Consider the following 21,799-nt stretch of genomic DNA (forward strand, 5'->3'; position numbering starts at 1 on the left):
ATTATTTTCTTTTTGTTTTGTTCTTTATTTTTTGGATTATGAATCCTTTTATAGATATATGTACTGTTCTTCCATTCTGTAAGCTATGTTTTCACTCTCATAATGGTATCTTTGGATGAAAAGAAGTTCTTAATTTTCATGAAGTTAAAATTTATCAAAATCTGTATGTTATAGTTTACTTTTTGTGTACTACTTAAGAACTCTTTGATCACCAAGATGTTCTCCTATGTTTACCTAAGAGCTTTATAATTGTATCTCTCACATTTAGATCTGCAATCCATCTGAAATTGATTTTTGTACATCAATTGTCAGGAGGGGTCAAAATATATTTTTTCCACATGGATATCTAATAGACCAAGTATTATTTATTAAAGACTATCCTTTCCTACTGCAATGCTGTTACTTTTGTCATAAATTATGTGACCGAATATGTGTACAAGGTTCAATTTTTGTTTTGTTTGTTCTTTGCAGGTGTGCAATTTCAAATATTATACATTTGGTTTGTCAAGGTTACAGTGAATAGTGATTCTGTTACTGTGATCCAGCACATTTATAATCTCTTGCTGACCCTGCCATTTAAAAGTTTGATAAACCTCCCTTCTGAGTATTAAAATCATTTATGTAAAATGTTGAGCAGAACAAGCTCAAGCATAGACTTCTGTGGCTTGCCATTAGAAACAAGCCTCTCTTAGACATCAATCACTACTACTAGGTGGCTGTACTGCTTATACCTCCATTTAAGTCACAAGGATATCAAGATGGTCCTTCGTAAAACCTACCTACTCTGCCAGTCTAGGAGTGCTATTAAAAAAAGAAAAGAAAAGAAGGGAAGGGGAGGGGAGGGGAGAGAAAAGAAATTAAGACAGACATTTTTCTTAGTGATCCCACTCTCATTTCTAATGATTACGGGTTATTCTTCTATTAATTCGAAAACTATTCTTCTGGTAATTCACTCTAGAATCTTGCCCAGATTGACCTCAAACTTACCAGACTGCGATATGCCACATTCTACTTAGTTCAAAGCAAGAAACTATATTTTTTCTAATACTGGAATATCCTTTGCCCATGTACACTTCATTAAGAGATACCTAAGCTACAGATGCTAACAAAACTAAAGGAATACCGTAAAAATTACAAGTATGCAAAGAAAAAACATTATAAAAAGTCAAAACGAGGAACAAAGCACACACTTCAAAGATGAAAAACTAGAGAGAATTATTCTTTAATCACATAGCGTGAATCTCTTACTAGGTGATTCTAAAAAAGCTAAGAGTATAAAATTGCCTCAAATTTTTATGACCAATATAAATACTATGTTGTGACAATCCAAAGGTAAATTATTAATTGGCATTTCATTGATAACTAATAAGTTTTTTAAAAAGCCAAATTTTTAAATCATTTTAATTTGCTATCTCAATTTAAAACTATTATGTTCTCCTAAATAAAGCATCATATTTTTCTCAATTAACAAATGAATATGAAAATCAAAACAACACTTTCTGTCAGATCTTCACAAAACAAAACTAACTTCTCTATCTTCTGGGGGATGAGAGGCATGCTTAATTATAGAAGGCTAGAGCTGTACTATCTTACAGAAAAAAGCACAAGGAAGCAGAGAAACTTCCAGAATGATAGAAAAAATATCTAAAATTAACAGTGTAATGAGATTGGTTCAAGATGGTGGAGTAGAAGGACATGCTCTCACTCCCTCTTGCGAGAGCACCGGAATCACGACTAACTGCTGAACAATCATTGACAGGAAGACACTGGAACTTACCAGAAAAGGTACCACACATCCGAAGACAAAGGAGAAGCCACAATGAGACGGTAGGTGGGGCGCAATCACAATAAATTCAAATCCCATAACTGCTGGGTGGGTGTCTCACAAACTGGAGAACACTTATACCACAGAAGTCCACCCACTGGAATGAAGGTTCTGAGTCCCACGTCAGGCTTCCCAACCTGAGGGTCCGGCAACAGGAGGAGGAATTCCTAGAGAATCAGATTTTGAAGCCTAGCGGGATTTGATTGCAGGACTTCGACAGGACTGGGGGAAACAGAGACTCCACTCTTGGAGGGCACACACAAAATAGTGTGCACATCGGGACCCAGAGGAAGGAGCAGTGACCCCATGGGAGACAGAAACAGACCTACCTGCTAGCGTTGGAGGGTCTCCTGCAGAGGCGGGGGCTGGCTGTGTCTTACCGTGAGGACAAGGACACTGGCAGCAGAAGTTCTGGGAAGTACTCCTTCCCAGAACTAATGGCATGAGCCCTCCCAGAGTCTGCCATTAACCCTACCAAAGAGCCCAGGTAGGCTCCAGTGTTGGGTCACCTCAGGCCAAACAACCAACAGGGAGGGAACCCAGCCCCACCCATCAGCAGACAAGTAGATTAAAGTTTTACTGAGCTCTGCCTACCTGAGCAACAGCCAGCTCTACCCACCAACAGTCCCTTCCATCAGGAAACTTGCACAAGTCTTTTAGAAAGCCTCACCCACCAGAGGGTAGAAGCAGAAGCAAGAAGAACTACAATCCTGCAGCATGTGGAACAAAAACCACATTCACAGAAAGATAGACAAGATGAAAAGGCAGAGGGCTATGTACTGGATGAAGGAAAAAGATAAAACCCAAAAAAAACAACTGAACGAAGTGGAGTTAGGCAACCTTCCAGAAAAAGAATTCAGAATAATGATAGTGAAGATGATCCAGGACCTCGGAAAAAGATGGAGGCAAAGATCGAGAAAATGCAAGAAATGTTTAACAAAGACCTAGAAGAATTAAAGAACAAACAAACAGAGATGAACAATACAATAACTGAAATGAAAAATACACTAGAAGGAATCAATAGCAGAATAACTGAGGCAGAAGAATGAATAAGTGACCTGGAAGCAGAATGGTGGAATTCACTGCTGCGGAACAGAATAAAGAAAAAAGAATGAAAAGAAATGAAGACAGCCTAAGAGACCTCTGGGACAATGTTAAACGCACAACATTCGCATTATAGGGGTCCCAGAAGGAGAAGAGAGAGGGAAAGGACCCGAGAAAATATCTGAAGAGATTATAGTCGAAAACTTCCCTAACATGGGAAAGGAAATAGCCACCCAAGTCGACGAAGCACAGAGAGTCCCATACAGGATAAACCCAAGGAGATACATGCCAAGACACATAGTAATCAAATTGGCAAAAATTAAAGACAAAGAAAAATTATTAAAAGCAGCAAGGGAAAAACGACAAATAACATACAAGGGAACTCCCATAAGGTTAACAGCTGATTTCTCAGCAGAAACTCTACAAGCCAGAAGGGAGTGGCATGATATACTTAAAGTGATGAAAGGGAAGAACCTACCACCAAGATTACTCTACCCAGGAAGGATCTCATTCAGATTCGATGGAGAAATCAAAAGCTTTACAGACAAGCAAAAGCTAAGAGAATTCAGCACCACCAAACCAGCTCTACAACAAATGCTAAAGGAACTTCTCTAAGTGGGAAACACAAGAGAAGAAAAGGACTACAAAAACAAATCCAAAACAATTAAGAAAATGGTAATAGGAACATACATATCGATAATTACCGTAAACGTGAACAGATTAAATGTTCCAACCAAAAGAAACAGGCTCGCTGAATGGATACAAAAACAAGACCCATATATATGCTGTATACAGGAGACCCACTTCAGACCTAGGGACACATACAGACTGAAAGTGAGGGGATGGAAAAAGATATTCCATGCAAATGGAAATCAAAAGAAAGCTGGAGTAGCTATACTCATATCAGATAAAATAGACTTTAAAATAAAGAATGTTACAAGAGACAAGGAAAGACACTACACAATGATCAAGGGATCAATCCAAGAAGAAGATATAACAATTATAAATATATATGCACCCAATATAGGAGCACCTCAATATATAAGGCAACTGCTAACATCTATAAAGGAGGAAATCAACAGTAACACAATAATACTGGGGGAATTTAACACCTCACTTACACCAATGGACAGATCATCCAAACAGAAAATTAATAAGGAAACACAAGCTTTAAATGACACAACAGACCAGATAGATTTCACTGATATTTATAGGGCATTCCATCCAAAAACAGCAGATTACACTTTCTTCTCAAGTACACACGGAACATTCTCCAGGATAGATCACATGTTGGGTCACAAATCAAGCCTCAGTAAATTTAAGAAAACTGAAATCATATCAAGCATCTTTTCTGACCACAACACTGATGAGATTAGAAATGAGATTAGAAATCAATTACAGGGAAAAAGACATAAAAAACACAGAAACATGGAGGCTAAACAATACGTTACTAAATAACCAAGAGATCACTGAAGAAATCAAAGAGGAAATCAAAAAATACCTAGAGATAAATGACAATGCAAACACAATGATCCAAAACCTATGGGATGCAGCAAAAGCAGTTCTAAGAGGGAAGATTATAGCAATACAAGCCTACCTCAAGAAAAAAGAAGAATCTTAAGTAAACAATCTAATCTTACACCTAAAGGAACTAGAGAAAGAAGAACACACAAAAGCCAGTTAGTATAAGGAAAGAAATCATAAAGATAACAGCAGAAATAAATGAAATAGAAACAAAGAAAACAATAGCGAAGATCAATAAAATTAAAAGCTGGTTCTTTGAGAAGATAAACAAAACTTGATATACTATTAGCCAGACTCATCAAGAAAAAGAGGGAGAGGACACAAATCAACAAAATTAGAAATGAAAAAGGAGAAGTTACAGCAGACACCAGAGAAATACAAAGCATCCTAAGAGACTACTACTACAAGCAACTGTATGCCAATAAAATGGACAACCTGGAAGAAATGGAAAAATTCTTAGAAAGGTATAACCTTCTAAGTGTAAAACAGGAAGAAATAGAAAATATGAACAGCCCAATCACAAGTAATGAAATTGAAACTGTGATTAAAAATCTTCCAACAAACAAAAGTCCAGGACCAGATGGCTTCACAGGTGAATTCTATCAAACATTTAGAGAAGAGCTAACACCCATCCTTCTCAAACTCTTCCAAAAAATTGCAGAGGAAGGAACATTCCCAAACTCATTCTATGAGTCCACCATCACCCTGACACCAAAACCAGACAAAGATACTACAAAAAAAGAAAATTACAGACCAATATCACTGATGAATATAGATGCAAAAATCCTCAACAAAATACTAGCAAACAGATTCCAACAACACATTAAAAGGATCATACACCATGATCAAGTGGGATTTATCCCAGGGATGCAAGGATTCTTCAATATACGCAAATCAATCAATGTGATACACCATATTAACAAATTGAAGAATAAAAACCATATGATCATCTCAATAGATGCAGAAAAAGCTTTCAAAAAAATTCAACACCCATTTATGAAAAAAACTCTCCAGAAGGTGGGACTAGAGGGAACCTATCTCAGCATATTAAAGGTCATATACGACAAACCCACAGCAAACATCATTCTCAATGGTGAAAAACTGAAAGCATTTCCTCTAAGATCAGGAACAAGACAAGGATGTCCACTCTCACCACTATTATTCAACACAGTTTTGGAAGTCCTAGCCATGGCAATCAGAGAAGAAAAAGAAATAAAAGGAATACAAATTGGAAAAGAAGAAGTAAAACTGTCACTGTTTGCAGATGACATGATACTATACATAGAGAATCCTAAAGATGCCACCAGAAAACTACTAGAGCTAATCAATGAATTTGGTAGAGTTACAGGATACAAAATTAATGCACAGAAATCTCTTGCACTCTGACACACTAATGATGAAAAATCTTAAAGAGAAATTAAGGGAACACTCCCATTTACCACTGCAACAAAAAGAATAAAATACCTAGGAATAAACCTACCTAAGGAGGCAAAAGACCTGTATGCAGAAAACTATAAGACACTGATGAAAGAAATTAAAGATGATACAAACAGATGGAGAGATATACCATGTTCCTGGATCTGAAGAATCAATACTGTGAAAATGACTATACTACCCAAAGCAATCTACAGATTCAATGCAATCCGTATCAAATTACCAATGGCATTTTTACAGAACTGGAACAAAAAATCTTAAAATTTGTATGGAGACACAAAAGACCCCGAATAGCCAAAGCAGTCTTGAGGGGAAAAAACAGAGCTGGAGGAATCAGACTCCCTGACTTCAGACTATACAACAAAGCTACAGTAATCAAGACAATATGGTACTGGCACAAAACAGAAATATAGATCAATGGAACAGGATAGAAAGTCCAGAGGTAAACCCACGCACCTATGGTCAACTAATCTATGACAAAGGAGGCAAGGATATACAATGGAAAAAAGACAGTCTCTTCAATAAGTGGTGCTGGGAAAACTGGACAGCTACATGTAAAAGAATGAAATCAGAATACTCCCTAACACCATACACAAAAATAAACTCAAAATGGATTAAAGACCTAAATGTAAGACCGGACACTATAAAACTCTTAGAGGAAAACATAGGAAGAACACTCTTTGACATAAATCACAGCAAGGTCTTTTTTGATCCACCTCCTAGAGTAATGGAAATAAAAACAAAAATAAACAAATGGAACCTAATGAAACTTAAAAGCTTTTGCAAAGCAAAGGAAACTATAAACAAGACGAAAAGACAACCCTCAGAATGGGAGAAAATATTTGCAAATGAATCAATGGATAAAGGATTAATCTCCAAAATATATAAACAGCTCATGCAGCTCAATATTAAAAAAACAAACAACCCAATCCAAAAATGGGCAGAAGACCTAAATAAACATTTCTCCAAAGAAGACATACAGATGGCCAGGAAGCACATGAAAAGCTGCTCAACATCACTAATTATTAGAGAAATGAAAATCAAAACTACAATGAGGTATCACCTCCCACCAGTCAGAATGGGCATCATCAGAAAATCTACAAACAACAAATGCTGGAGAGGGTGTGGAGAAAAGGGAACCCTCTTGCACTGTTGGTGGGAATGGAAATTGATACAGCCACTATGGAGAACAGTATGGAGGTTCCTTAAAAAACTAAAAATAGAATTACCATATGACCCAGCAATCCCACTACTGGGCATATACCCAGAGAAAACCATAATTCAAAAAGATACATGCAACCCAATGTTCATTGCAGCACTATTTACAATAGCTAGGTCATGGTAGTAACCTAAATGCCCATCAACAGATGAATGGATAAAGAAGATGTGGTACATATATGCAATGGAATATTACTCAGCCATAAAACAGAACGAAATTGGGTCTTTTGTAGAGACGTGGATGAATCTAGAGACTGTTATACAGAGTGAAGTAAGTCAGAAAGAGAAAAACAAATATCGTATATTAACGCATATATGTGGAACCTCGAAAAATGGTACAGATGGACCGGTCTGCAGGGCAGAAACTGAGACACAGATGTAGAGAACAAACGTATGGACACCAAAGGGGGAAAGCACCGTGGGGTGGGGGTGGTGGTGTGATGAACTGGGAGATTGGGATTGACGTGTATACACTAATATGTATAAAATGGATAACTAATAAGAACCTGTTGTATAAAAAAATAAATAAAATTCAAAAAAAAAAAAAAGAGTGTAAGATACCTCTAAACTGATAAGTTAGCAATAATTCTAATATCTACCTAAAGTTTACTCAGAAAATTATTCTTCTTCCCAGAAGAAAAAGACAGTTATATAATAACCATACTTGTAGCCACATCAATTATGTTAACATTTTTTAAATATGAAATTTGTAGATTTGACTACATCATAATCACTGAAAAAATATAATTATTTTTAACTATTTCACTTAGAAATTTTTCCTACATTGAGGTCTTCTTTGCCTAGATGTACTTAATTCTGAAATGCTTCATCCACTTGTAAATATTTTCTTTAGATCAATTAGTCAATACACTTAACATGCAGTAAATTACCCATATGGTCTGCAATTCTTAAATTTGAAAATTACTGGAAAATGTGTGTTACTGTTTTTCTATGCCAATCATTGAAAAATACATACCTAGAGGCTTACATAATTCTAATGGGCCTAAAACCACAATTCTGGGAGGGAAGAAGATAATAGAAACTACTGATGAAGTGTTTTGCCTGTATAGAATTTATATACACACACAAAGATACACACACACTTACACAGATTATTTTTTCTTAAATGTGCCTGAAGAACCCTGGCTATTTTTAGCATTAATGAAACTTAGAATTTCTCTAAAACAGCAATTGGTTTCACTGTTATTTCTTAGCATGTTTGAAACAAGTGACAAATTTCTAATTATAGAAACAAATTAATTTGAAATTCAATATTCCAGATGCCTATCAGTAAATCCTACTTTCACAATGATATAAAAGGCTTTAATCATAATAATGTTAAAAAGACATTTAGGGGTCAGATTAGTTCTAACATGTTTGAATTATTCATGTTTCAAATATTTTCCAATTTTCTGATTAACTCTAGATACTCATCACAGAAACTAAACGATTTTATTTTAAAGATTCTATTCTAGTTAACTCAGATTTGAAATTTTGGATGCTACCTGTGGGCCACACTTACAGACTTAACATATTAATAGCTCAAATGTGACAACTCAGTATCCTATAAGTATTTTATGCCTCAATAGCCTTATAAATGTTTTCTTTATATCAACTGAGTCTTAATTTCCTGATAATATACTATTTGAACCAGCTTTGAAAGCACTTCATTCTTTTACTTACTGAGGTTACCCTCTCATTAAATATCAAATACAAAACATCTAAGACTCCACCATAGAAACAGGAAAAAGGATGACTTGTAATGTGTTTTAAGATTCCGTAAGAGCGAATCAAGGATCTCTTTGCTTTCACCAGCACTGTAAATGGGAATAGTCAGCCATGGGTTTTTTGCCCCAAGACTAGTACTTGAAGAAAGGGGATGGAATCTTCAGAAGGACTGATTGATTAGGGCCATAAGAAAGACTGTGTTTTGTTTTCTAAGGGCACTAAAGGTCAGACTAGTATCAGCACCTCTCCCAGCCAGAGCCAAGGATCTAAGACAAGCCTGCAGGTGGAAACAGTTGGGTCCCACCCCAATTTGTACATCAGTAGCTTTATTGAGAGCTCAGAACAGTTGAGAATTGAGAAGCTTATCTTTAGTACTTTGTGTCTTTGATACTTGGCTTCTCTCTTAGAAGAGAAATAAGTTGTTGGCTGATGTGATCTAGACTCTGAACAAATACCATTCACAGTTGCTTCTGAATAAACAAGACACTTTTTAAATTAGTTTACAAAGAATTTTGTATGCCCTTTTGGATGCTGATAAGAAGCAATGCAGAAGCCAATTCTCTTAGGTCAGCTCAAGTTAGTGACAACACTGTATCATTGATAACACCATTTTGAACTTGAGCTTCTTTTATTTTCCTTTATAGTGAGTTATGGCTTCCTTTCAAGCTGCTTGGGCTGCAGGTGTTCAAACTTCTGCAGTTCTGCCAAGGAGTCGTACTTACGGATCAGAAAGGGCTAAAAGCATGTTTCTAATGAAGCAATTAACTTAAGTGCCCCCTTGTTGAGAAAAGTAGGCTGATAACTAAAGCGAGTTCAGAATAAAGATTAGCACACAGCACATGCTGTTAATAGTCTGTAATTAGATTCCTGATCACATTATTTTGTTTGACCTTCCTTTTTTAAAAAATAAGGAAAAGAAAAAAATATAAATTGTAAACCAAAAGTGTGGTGATAAATTTTTTAAAAGTTTATCATGTTACAAAAATTCAAGGATACATAAAAAGGAAAGAAAGGTTTATACAACAGCCACTAGGCTACTTATGTTTAAGACAAACATCATGTAACAATTTCAGAAAAGAAGACTATTTTCTTATTTGTTCAGAACTTTTTTAAAAGCAATGACTATTCCTGTTTATCTTATCAGAATTCCCACACTGAGTATTTTTTAATTAATAATTTATTCCTAGCATTTTCATTATTAATAGCATGTCGACTTGCTGGTTGTTATCTATGTGACCAAAGGGTAAATTAAGGTCTTTTTGAAAAATGACCACAAAATCAATTTACCTTTAAATTTCCAAAGCAATTAAAACAAAACTAACCTTCTATAGAAGAAATGCTTTCCTGAAATAATGTTTTCAAGTTAGAATTTTCTAAACTTTAAGGGTGAAGAATTTACAGGATTCTTAAATACCTTTCTAATTATGTCAGGATTGTCTCCATTCGATTAAATTTGAAATGAAAGTAAGGTGACCATCTGTCCAGGCTTGCCTGAGATTTTCCTGCTTTTAACACTGAAAGTCCCATGTCCTAGGAAATCTCTCAACCCCAGGCAAACTAGGATGGTTGGTTATCCTAAGTAAGAGCAAAATATAATTAAGACTGTTGGTATAATCTTGTTCAAACACTTGTAATATACAGCTGATATTCAAGGAAGACATTAAATAAACAATCTGATGCTTCAGGAATAAAGCATTAGAACAATAAAATAAGTCTAAACCTAAAGTATCTTTGCCATGGTTACAGACTATTCTCAATTATCTCTTATGAGTATGGAATGCCAGCTGCTGGCATTCCAAATATCATATTACTGCTCATTTCCTCTGCTTATCTTTTACAAACACCATTAATAATCATTAGTTTCAGTGATTCGTTCAGATTCCACTTCCTCTCCTTTCTTTTCTCTTACCCAATGAAGTGAGTATTAAAAAACAATAAAATGGCCTGAATAAATTTCCCACATAAAATCTAACACCTAGAATTGGACTCAAAGTTCCAAGACTATGACTTCCTTTATATTCATCAAATGGACACTCTTGATTACAAACAACCTCGGCAGAAAGAATGAGAGTATACTTAACATTTTGGAAACTTTCTGAATGTTCACAACAATACTTCCATTCTAATTGCAGTTTCATATGAGAAAGACACTTAACAGAAATGAAGAAATAAGATAGTACCTCAAATATATTATCAGCTTAAGCAACAGTATTCTTTAAGAATTTAACAATTATGATTTCTTAAGCCTCAAAATTTTGACCCTCTCTCATATTTTAATTTCAGAAAGAGTGAAGAGGTTCCTATGAAACACCATCAGTTAAGCTTACACACAGTTGTTGGGCTACACCATGCAGGCCTGCAAGGCCTGTACTTGCCCAGCTTCGAGACCGAAGAAAGAGCCTGGAGTCAGCAACAGAGACATCAGTGGTTTAATGTATAAGGGGAGCTTACATGTCTGAAGCAAGATCCTGGAGCAACACCTCACCAAGTGCGGCAGACAGCAGGCAGGATGTGATGGCAGGCTTCGCTCCCGGGGCGGGGATGGGAAGGGGGAGGTTCCCAACTGGGAACTGACATCAGGTGGGCTCCTCAACTACCAGGGAAACTAGCAGAGGGGCACGGGCCCCTCACTGCCCCTTGATATGAACAATCACTAGCTGGGGCAGGGGCACGTATGTAAGAAGGTCAGTCCTGTGAGGAGGGTGTAGGTGAAGCAGGCACTGGTTAAGCAGGGGATGTACAGATCAAGAGAATAGACATCTTGGGTGGCCTGATCAAAAAGATCAAAAGATTCAAGCCTTTTCTACTTGAAAAATGTGCTGCTCAGAACTGAAATGTAACTAAAAGCACTTGTATGGAAAAGAAACAAGACTTGTACTATACTTTTCCCCCACTCACAAACCCACCATTTACTTAAAACTATACCCATTTATCTGCCTATTTTCTAATGGCAAACAAGGGGATGAATGATAAGACTGGGTTACAAATGAGAGTTAACCCTGAAAAAAAACCCTACAACATATCCTCAACCGGTGACCCTACCTAATTCAGCCAAACAAAAATATTTAGGAACCATATGAAATTGCCAATATTTCACATTTTTTAACCTATAAAAAAATGGCAATTTCACATGGTTCAAATAATACTAAGTTATAAATGGCACATGATTACTTAACATACCTAACTGGACGAATAATTACATACTTATCTCCCATGCTGTAATTGCTGAGTCTGAGTCATTTTCAAGCACATCCCTGAACATATTGTGGATAACTCTAGTGGGAGGAGATTCCAAGATCAAAGAAAAGATTCAGTTCTGAGTCCCCTTATGTGATGCATTCTCAAATTGAATTGAAACTTTGTATCCCTAAAATTTCAATCAAGCCTTGTACAATTTACGAAGAGTACAAGTCCTAACACCAGGAGTGTCTTTTGTTTATCAAGAAGAGCCCCTTTCAATCATACCAGTGTTTATGCTAATGAGTTGACTTAGGGTGGGGTCACTAGATAGCCTCAGGATGTGGCTGGTCACCAGAAAGGCCAAAAGATTAAAGGGTTGGCACTTTCAGCCTCACCCCCACCTCAACTCCAGAGAGGAGTGTGGAGCTGGAGATTGAGCTCTATTAAAACTCTGGAACAAAGAAATTGGGGAGAGGGGTGCTTCTGGGTTGGTGAACATATCAAAGTACTGGGAGAGCGGCTTGCCCTGTCAATGCACTGAAGCTCTGCACCCTAACCTCCTACACCTTGTCCTATGCATCTCTTCCAGTTGTTCCTGAGCCGTATCTTTTTTACTGAACCAGTAAATAAAGGTAAAGTGTTTTAGTGTCTTCCTGAGTTCTGTAAGCCATTCTAGCAGATTAGCAAACCTGAGGAGATGGTCATGGGTACCCCCAATTTACAGCAGGTCAGAAGTATGGGTGACCCAGGACTTGCAACTGGCATCTGAAGTGACGGCAGTCTTGTGGGACTGAACCCTTTAACCTATGGAAACTAACACTAACTCCAGGTAGGCAGTGTAAGAATTAAATTGAATTGCTGGACACCTAGTTGGTATTGGAGAACTGGAGAATTGGTTATTGGTGCTGGAAAACACCCCAATGTGCCAAACAAAATAGCCTTAGTCCAGCTTTATTTAAGGCTATTGGTGTATATCCTCTACTAAATCGGAAATCAATTCTTTTGTCCCCAAGCTCTTGGAATAGGGAATCTTTACCAGAGAAATCTGGTCTTTTCTAATGTCACTGGATAAAGAGGCCCAGATTGGCCTCTCACAAAAAAAGTGACTTTTGAAATATGACAAGTCATGCATAAATATTTATTTAGATCCTGCCAGACAACAGGTACTATGTTAGGTGCTGGGAATAGACCTATGAATAAAATAGACATATCCCCTGACCTCAGAACATTTATACTCTCATGAAGAAAAGTCAAATAAACACATGTTACAAATCATTGAGGTTAAGAGCCATAAAGAGGTAGTAAGAGGCAACAGGGGAACCCAGATCAGACACACCCAGATTGACAGTCATGGGAAACTTTCTAGAGGAAATGAGATCTAAGACCTACAGGCTGAGTAGGAATTCTGAATCCACCCTTCCAACTGCCCTTTTGTTTATGCTACTCCTTCTCCTAAAATATCTATCGCTAGTCTATACCTGTGAATATCTATCCATCCTTCCAAGGTCCAGAAGCATTGAAAGCAGTTACGATCAGCCTCCAAGGATCCCAGCTGTCAATCATCTTATTCCCCAACTGGAGAAAAAAGAAAGAAGGTCTAATATAGGGAAGATATGAGGATCATCGTGTTCAGAGAGATTCTACCAGCTCTTCCTCCCGATGGAAGAGGGCCTGAGCTGAATTATGCCCACTGAATCACTCAACAGTGAGTTTAGAGTATATAGCTTCTGACTCTGAAATGGAATTTTGATAGCTTCAGAATTCTACTACCACTCTGCTAACTTCCCATGGTTTGACCTCTACAACATTTGAATAAAGCAAGCAATGAAGTTAACCTAGATTAAAAGTCATTTGTTATGAAGGTATCAGAATTTTGGAGGCTGTGCTTCTACAGTGTGGAATGGCAGTGTCTGGCAGCCAATATCTGTAGCAGGCAGCAAAAAAATAAGGTCACATAACTAAGAAAGAGCATCTTTGCATTACCATATTAATCAGAAAGATTAATCAATCCATTGTCTTTTTCTGACTACAACAAAACATCAATTTTGAAACTAAATCCTAAAAAGATTCTGAAATAGCACTGAATCAGAGATGTTCATCCTATAAAAAAAATGAAAGTCATCAACGAAATTCAAACTACAGAGTTATCAATGATGATTTTTCTCATTAGGAAGAAGTTGGAAATATCACATTCTTTAGAAAATAAAAGAAATAATTATTTTTTAAACAAACACTTTTCCCAAAGAATTAATAAAATATTTCGTAACAAATGAAGCTACTTCGTGTAAGAGAAGTAAGTTTAATTTTGCAAGGAAGAATTTAAAAAGCTGATCTGAAAAGCCATTCAAAGTTAAGTTAGTTTCTGAGTCACTTAGTACATAGAACAAAACCAAAACTTCCAATAAATTGAAATAATGAACTGACATCAATTTGAGGGAAGCCAGTTAAAAAAAGTCCACTCCATTACCAGTCAAACATTCACTGAGGAAGCATTATGTACAAACTTTGTGCTCAATAAGAACTCCAGCGGATTAAAAAAAAAAAAAAAAAAAAAAAAGGAATGATGCCTTCCCTCAGAAGCTTTTAATCCAGTTACAAGAACACGACAAAATACAGTTCTACAAAATTATAACTAAAATACAAGGTAGTATATAATTTTGCTAGATGTGAGTTAAAGTTATAATAAAAAAGTAAGGAAGAAATTGGGAAGATAGCAGAAGAGTAAGACGTGGAGATCACCTTCCTCCCCACAGATCCATCAGAAATACATCTATACGTGGAACTGCTCCTACAGAACACCCACTGAATGCTGGCAGAAGACGTCAGACCTCCCAAAAGGCAAGAAACTCCCCACATACCTGGGTAGGGCAAAAGAAAAAAGAAACAACAGAGACAAAACAATAGGGACCGGACCTGCACCAGTGGGAGGGAGCTGTGAAGGAGGAAAGGTTTCCACACACTAGGAAGCCCCTTCGTGGGGGGAGACTACGGGTGGCGGAGGGGAGAAGCTTCAGAGCCACGGAGGAGAGTACAGCCACAGGGGTGTGGAGGGCAAAGCGGAGAGATTCCCGCACAGAGGCTCGGCGCCGAGCAGCACTCACCAGCCTGAGAGGCTTGTCTGCTCACCCACCAGGGCGGGCGGGGGCTGGAGCTGAGGCTCGGGCTTCAGTCGGATATCAGGGAGAGGACTGGGGTTGGCGGCGTGAACACAGCCTGAAGCGGGTGTGCACCACAGCTAGCCGGGAGGGAGTCCGGGAAAAGGTCTGGAGCTGCGGAAGAGGCAAGAGACATTTTCTTGCCTTTGTTTCCTGGTGCGTGAGGAGAGGGGATTCAGAGCGCCGCCTAAACGAGCTCCAGAGATGGGCGCGAGCCGCGGCTATCAGCGCGGACCCCAGAGACGGGCATGAGACGCTAAGGCTGCTGCTGCCGCCACCAAGAAGCCTGTGTGCGAGCACAGGTCACTATCCACACCGCCCCTCCTGGGAGCCTGTGCAGCCCGCCACTGCCAGGGTCCCGTGATCCAGGGACAACTTCCCCGGGAGAACGCACGGCGCGCCTCAGGCTGCTGCAACGTCACGCCAGCCTCTGCCGCTGCAGGCTCACCCCGCATCCGTACCCCTCCCTCCCCCGGGCCTGAGTGAGCCAGAGCCCCCGAATCAGCTGCTCTTTAACCCCGTCCTGTGTGAGCGAAGACCAGACGCCCTCAGGCGACCTACACGCAGAGGCGGGTCCAAATCCAAAGCTGAAGCCCGGGACCTGTGCGAAAAAAGAAGAGAAAGGGAAATCTCTCCCAGCAGCCTCAGAAGCAGCGGATTAAAACTCCACAAACAACTTGATATGCCGCATCTGTGGAATACCTGAATAGACAGTGAATCATCCCAAATTGAGGAGGTGGACTTTGGGAGCAGGATATATTAATTTTTCCCCTTTTCCTTTTTTTGTGAGTGTATATGTATATGCTTCTGGGTGAGATTTTGTCTGTATAGCTTTGCTTTCACCATTTGTCCTAGGGTTCTGTCCATCCGGTTTTTGTTTTTTTTTTTTTTTTTTTTACTTTAAAAAGTTTTTTTCTTTTTTTCTTAATAATTATTTTTTATTTTAATAACTTTATTTTATTTTATCTTTATTTTATTTTATCCTATTTCTTTTTTTCTTTCTATGTTTTCTCCTGTTTACTCTGAGCGTTGTGGATGAAAGGCTCTTGGTGCTCCAGCCAGGCATCAGGGCTGTGCCTCTGAGGTGGGAGAGCCAACTTCAGGACACTGGTCCACAAGAGACCTCCCAGCTCCACATAATACCAAATGGTTAAAATCTCTTTGAGATCTCCATCTCAACATCAAGACCCAGCTTCACTCAACGACCAGCAAGCTACAGTGCTGGACACCCTATGCCAAACAACTAGCAAGACAGGAACACAGCGCCATCCAGTAGCAGAGAGGCTGCCTAAAATCATAAGGCCACAGACACCCCAAAACACACCACCAGACATGGACCTGCCCACCAGAAAGACAAGATCCAGCCTCATCCACCAGAACACAGGCACTAGTCCCCTCCACCAGCAAGCCTACACAACCCACTCAAACAACCTTAGCCACTGGGGACATATACCAAAAACAACAGGAACTACAAACCTGCAGCCTGCGAAAAGGAGACCCCAAACACAGTAAGATAAGCAAAATGAGAAGACAGAAAAACACACAGCAGATGAAGGAGCAAGGTAAAAATACACCAGACCTAAGAAATGAAGAGGAAATAGGCAGTCTACCTGAAAAAGAATTCAGAATAATGATAGTAAAGATGATCCAAAATCTTGGACATAGAATAGACAAAATGCAAGAAACATTTAACAAGGACCTAGAAGACCTAAAGAGGAACCAAGCAATGATGAAAAACACAATAAATGAAATTGAAAATACTCTATAAGAGATCAATAGCAGAATAACAGAGGCAGAAGAACGGATAAGTGACCTGGAAGATAAAATAGTGGAAATAACTACTGCAGAGCAGAATAAAGAAAAAAGAATGAAAAGAACTGAGGACAGTCTCAGAGACCTCTGGGACAACATTAAACACACCAACATTTGAATTATAGGGGTCCCAGAAGAAGAGAAAAAGAAAGGGACTGAGAAAATATTTGAAGAGATTATAGTTGAAAACTTCCCTAATATGGGAAAGGAAATAGTTAATCAAGTCCTGAAAGCACAGAGAGTCTCATACAGGATAAATCCAAGGAGAAACATGCCAAGACACATATTAACCAAACTATCAAAAATTGAATATAAAGAAAACATATTAAAAGCAGCAAGGGAAAAATAACACACAAGGGAATCCCCATAAGGTTAACAGATGATCTTTCAGCAGAAACTCTGCAAGCCAGAAGGGAGTGGCAGGACATATTTAAAGTGATGAAGGAGAAAAACATACAACCAAGATTACTCTACCCAGTAAGGATCTCATTCAGATTTGATGGAGAAATTAAAACCTTTACAGACAAGCAAAAGCTGAGAGTTCAGCAACACCAAACCAGCTTTACAACAAATGCTAAAGGAACTTCTCTAGGCAAGAAACACAAGAGAAGGAAAACACCTACGATAACAAACCCAAAACATTTCAGGAAATGGGAATAGGAACATACATATTGATAATTACCTTAAATGTAAATGGATTAAATGCTCCCACCAAAAGACACAGACTGGCTGAATGGATACAAAAACAAGACCCATACATATGCTGTCTACAAGAGACCCACTTCAGACCTAGGGACAAATACAGACTGAAAGTGAGGGGATGGAAAAAGATAATCCATGCAAATGGAAATCAAAAGAAAGCTGGAGTAGCAATTCTCGTATCAGACAAAATAGACTTTAAAATAAAGAATATTACAAGAGACAAAGAAGGACACTACATAATGATCAAGGGATCGATCCAAGAAGAAGATATAACAATTATAAATATACATGCACCCAACATAGGAGCACCTCAATACATAAGGCAAATGCTAACAGCCATAAAAGGGGAAATCGACAGTAACACAATCATAGTAGGGGACTTTAACACCCCACTTTCACCAATGGACAGATCATCCAAAATGAAAATAAATAAGGAAACACAAGCTTTAAATGATACATTAAACAAGATGGACTTAATTGATATTTATAGGACATTCCACCCAAAAACAACAGAATACACATTTTTCTCAAGTGCTCATGGAACATTCTCCAGGAGAGATCATATCTTAGGCCACAAATCAAGCCTTGGTAAATTTAAGAAAATCGAAATCGTATGAAGTATCTTTTCCGACCACAACGCTATGAGACTAGATATCAATTACAGGAAAACATCTGTAAAAAATACAAACACATGGAGGCTACACAATACACTACTTAATAACCAAGTGATCACTGAAGAAACCAAAGTGGAAATCAAAAAATACCTAGAAACAAATGACAATGGAGACACGACGACCCAAAACCTATGGGATGCAGCAAAAGCAGTTCTAGGAGGGACGTTTATAGCAATACAAGCCTACCTCAAGAAACAGGAAACATCTTAAATAAACAACCTAACCTTGCACCTAAAGCAATTAGAGAAAGAAGAACAAAAAAACCCCAAAGTTAGCAGAAGGAAAGAAATCATAAAGGTCAGATTAGAATTAAATGAAAAAGAAATGAAGGAAACAATAGCAAAGATCAATAAAACTAAAAGCTGATTCTTTGAGAAGATAAACAAAACTGATAAACCATTAGCCAGACTCATCAAGAAAAAAAGGGAGAAGACTCAAATCAATAGAATTAAAAATGAAAAAGGAGAAGTAACAACTGACACTGAAGAAATACAAAGGATCATGAGAGATTACTACAAGCAACTCTATGCCAATAAAATGGACAACCTGGAAGAAATGGACAAATTCTTAGAAATGCACAACCTGCCGAGACTGAACCAGGAAGAAATAGAAAATATGAACAGACCAATCACAAGCACTGAAATTGAAACTGTGATTAAAAATCTTCCAACAAACAAAAGCCCAGGACCAGATGGCTTCACAGGCGAATTCTATCAAACATTTAGAGAAGAGCTAACACCTATGCTTCTCACATTTTTCCAAAATATTGCAGAAGGAGGAACACTCCCCAACTCATTCTACGAGGCCACCATCACCCTGATACCAAAACCAGACAAAGATGTCATAAAGAAAGAAAACTACAGGCCAATATCACTGATGAACATAGATGCAAAAATCCTCAACAAAATACTAGCAAACAGAATCCAACAGCACATTAAAAGGATCATACACCATGATCAAGTGGGGTTTATTCCAGGAATGCAAGGATTCATCAATATACGCAAATCAATCAACATGATACACCATATTAACAAATTGAAGGAGAAAAACCATATGATAATCCCAATAGATGCAGACAAAGCTTTCGACAAAATTCAACACCCATTTATGATAAAAGCCCTGCAGAAAGTAGGCATAGAGGGAACTTTCCTCAACATTATAAAGGCCATATATGACAAACCCACAGCCAACATCGTCCTCAATGGTGAAAAACTGAAACCATTTCCACTAAGATCAGGAACAAGACAAGGTTGCCCACTCTCACCACTATTATTCAACATAGTTTTGGAAGTTTTAGCCACAGCAATCAGAGAAGACAAAGAAATAAAAGGAATCCAAATCGGAAAAGAAGAAGTAAAACTGTCACTGTTTGCAGATGACATGATACTATACATAGAGAATCCTAAAGCTGCTACCAGAAAACTACTAGAGCTAATCAATGAATTTGGTAAAGTAGCAGGATACAAAATTAATGCACAGAAATCTCTTGCATTCCTATACACTAATGATGAAAAATCTGAAAGAGAAATTAAGGGAACACTCCCATTTACCATTGCAACAAAAAGAATAAAATATCGAGGAATAAACCTACCTAAGGAGACAAAAGACCTGTATGCAGAAAATTATAAGACACTGATGAAAGAAATTAAAGATTATACAAATAGATGGTGAGATATACCATGTTCTTGGATTGGAAGAATCACATTGTGAAAATGACTCTACTACCCAAAGCAATCTACAGATTCAATGCAATCCCTATCAAACTACCACTGGCATTTTTCACAAAACTAGAACAAAACATTTCACAATTTGTATAGAAACACAAAAGACCCCGAATAGCCAAAGCAATATTGAGAACGAAAAATGGGGCTGGAGGAATCAGGCTCCCTGGCTTCAGACTATACTACAAAGCTACAGTGATCAAGACAGTATGATACTGGCACAAAAACAGAAACATAGATCAATGGAACAGGATAGAAAGCCCAGAGATAAACCTACACACATATTGTCACCTTATCTTTGATAAAGGAGACAAGCATATACAGTGGAGAAAAGACAGCCTCTTCAATAAGTGGTGCTGGGAAAACTGGACAGCTACCTGTAAAAGTATGAAATTAGAACACTCCCTAACACCATACACAAAAATAAACTCAAAATGGATTAAAGACATAAATGTAAGGCCAGACACTATCAAACTCTTAGAGGAAAACATAGGAAGAACACTCTATGACATACATCACAGCAAGATCCTTTTTGACCCACCTCCTAGAGAAATGGAAATAAAAACAAAAATAAACAAATGGGACCTAATGAAACTTAAAAGCTTTTGCAAAGCAAAGGAAACCATAAACAAGACCAAAAGACAACCCTCAGAATGGGAGAAAATATTTGCAAATGAAGCAACTGAGAAAGGATTAATCTCCAAGATTTACAAGCAGCTCATGCAGCTCAATAACAAAAAAACATACAACCCAATCCAAAAATGGGCAGAAGACCTAAATAGACATTTCCCCAAAGAAGATATACAGATTGCCAACAAACACATGAAAGAATGCTCAACATCATTAATCATTAGAGAAATGCAAATCAAAACTACAATGAGATATCATCTCACACCGGTCAGAATGACCATCATCAAAAAATCTAGAAACAATAAATGCTGGAGAGGGTGTGGAGAAAAGGGAACCCTCTTGCACTGTTGGTGGGAATGTAAATTGATACAGCCACTATGGAGAACAGTATGGAGGTTCCTTAAAAAACTAAAAATAGAACTACCATACGACCCAGCAATCCCACTACTGGGCATATACCCTGAGAAACCCAGAATTCAAAAAGAGTCATGTACCAAAATGTTCATTGAAGCTCTATTTACAATAGCCAGGACATGGAAGCAACCTTAGTGTCCATCATCGGATGAATGGATAAAGAAGATGTGGCACATATATACAATGGAATATTACTCAGCCATAAAAAGAAATGAAATTGAGTTATTTGTAGCGAGGTGGATGGAGTTAGAGTCTGTCATACAGAGTGAAGTAAGTCAGAAAGAGAAAAACAAATACAGTATGCTAACACATATATATGGAATCTAAGGGGGAAAAAAAAAAGGTCATGAAGAACCTAGTGGCAAGACGGGAATAAAGACACAGACCTACTAGAGAATGGACTTGAGGATATGGGGAGGGGGAAGGGTAAGATGTGACAAAGTGAGAGAGTGGCATGGACATATATACACTACCAAACGTAAAATAGATAGCTAGTGGGAAGCAACCGCATAGCACAGGGAGATCAGCTCGGTGCTTTGTGACCACCTAGAGGGGTGGGATAGGGAGGGTGGGAGGGAGGGAGATGCAAGAGGGAAGAGATCTGGGAACATATGTATATGTATAACTGATTCACTTTGTTATAAAGCAGAAACTAACACACCATTGTAAAGCAATTATACTCCAATAAAGATGTTAAAAAATAAAAAAATAAAAATAAATAAATTGGACTTGATTAAA

At 37.9% G+C, this 21,799-nt stretch overlaps 1 protein-coding gene across 7 annotated transcripts in view; it reads right to left on the reverse strand.

The window, feature by feature from the left end:
• The window catches only part of XRCC4 (X-ray repair cross complementing 4), a 265,655-nt gene that overhangs the window by 233,644 nt on the left and 10,212 nt on the right, over positions 1-21,799 (reverse strand). The window contains exon 1 of one of the 7 annotated variants that reach the window (XM_082458238.1): positions 13,432-15,010. The exons of 5 other annotated variants lie outside the window; for them this stretch is intronic. In XM_082458238.1, coding sequence (XP_082314364.1) covers positions 13,432-13,470 — 39 coding nt within the window. In that variant the 5' untranslated portion in view covers positions 13,471-15,010. Of the gene's footprint in view, positions 1-13,431; positions 15,011-21,799 lie in introns of those variants that run through there. One more of the 7 variants, XM_082458236.1, reaches the window with a different exon arrangement.

Source organism: Balaenoptera physalus, assembly GCF_965194825.1.
Source record: "Balaenoptera physalus genome assembly, chromosome: 3".
NCBI classification, from domain to species: domain Eukaryota; kingdom Metazoa; phylum Chordata; class Mammalia; order Artiodactyla; family Balaenopteridae; genus Balaenoptera; species Balaenoptera physalus.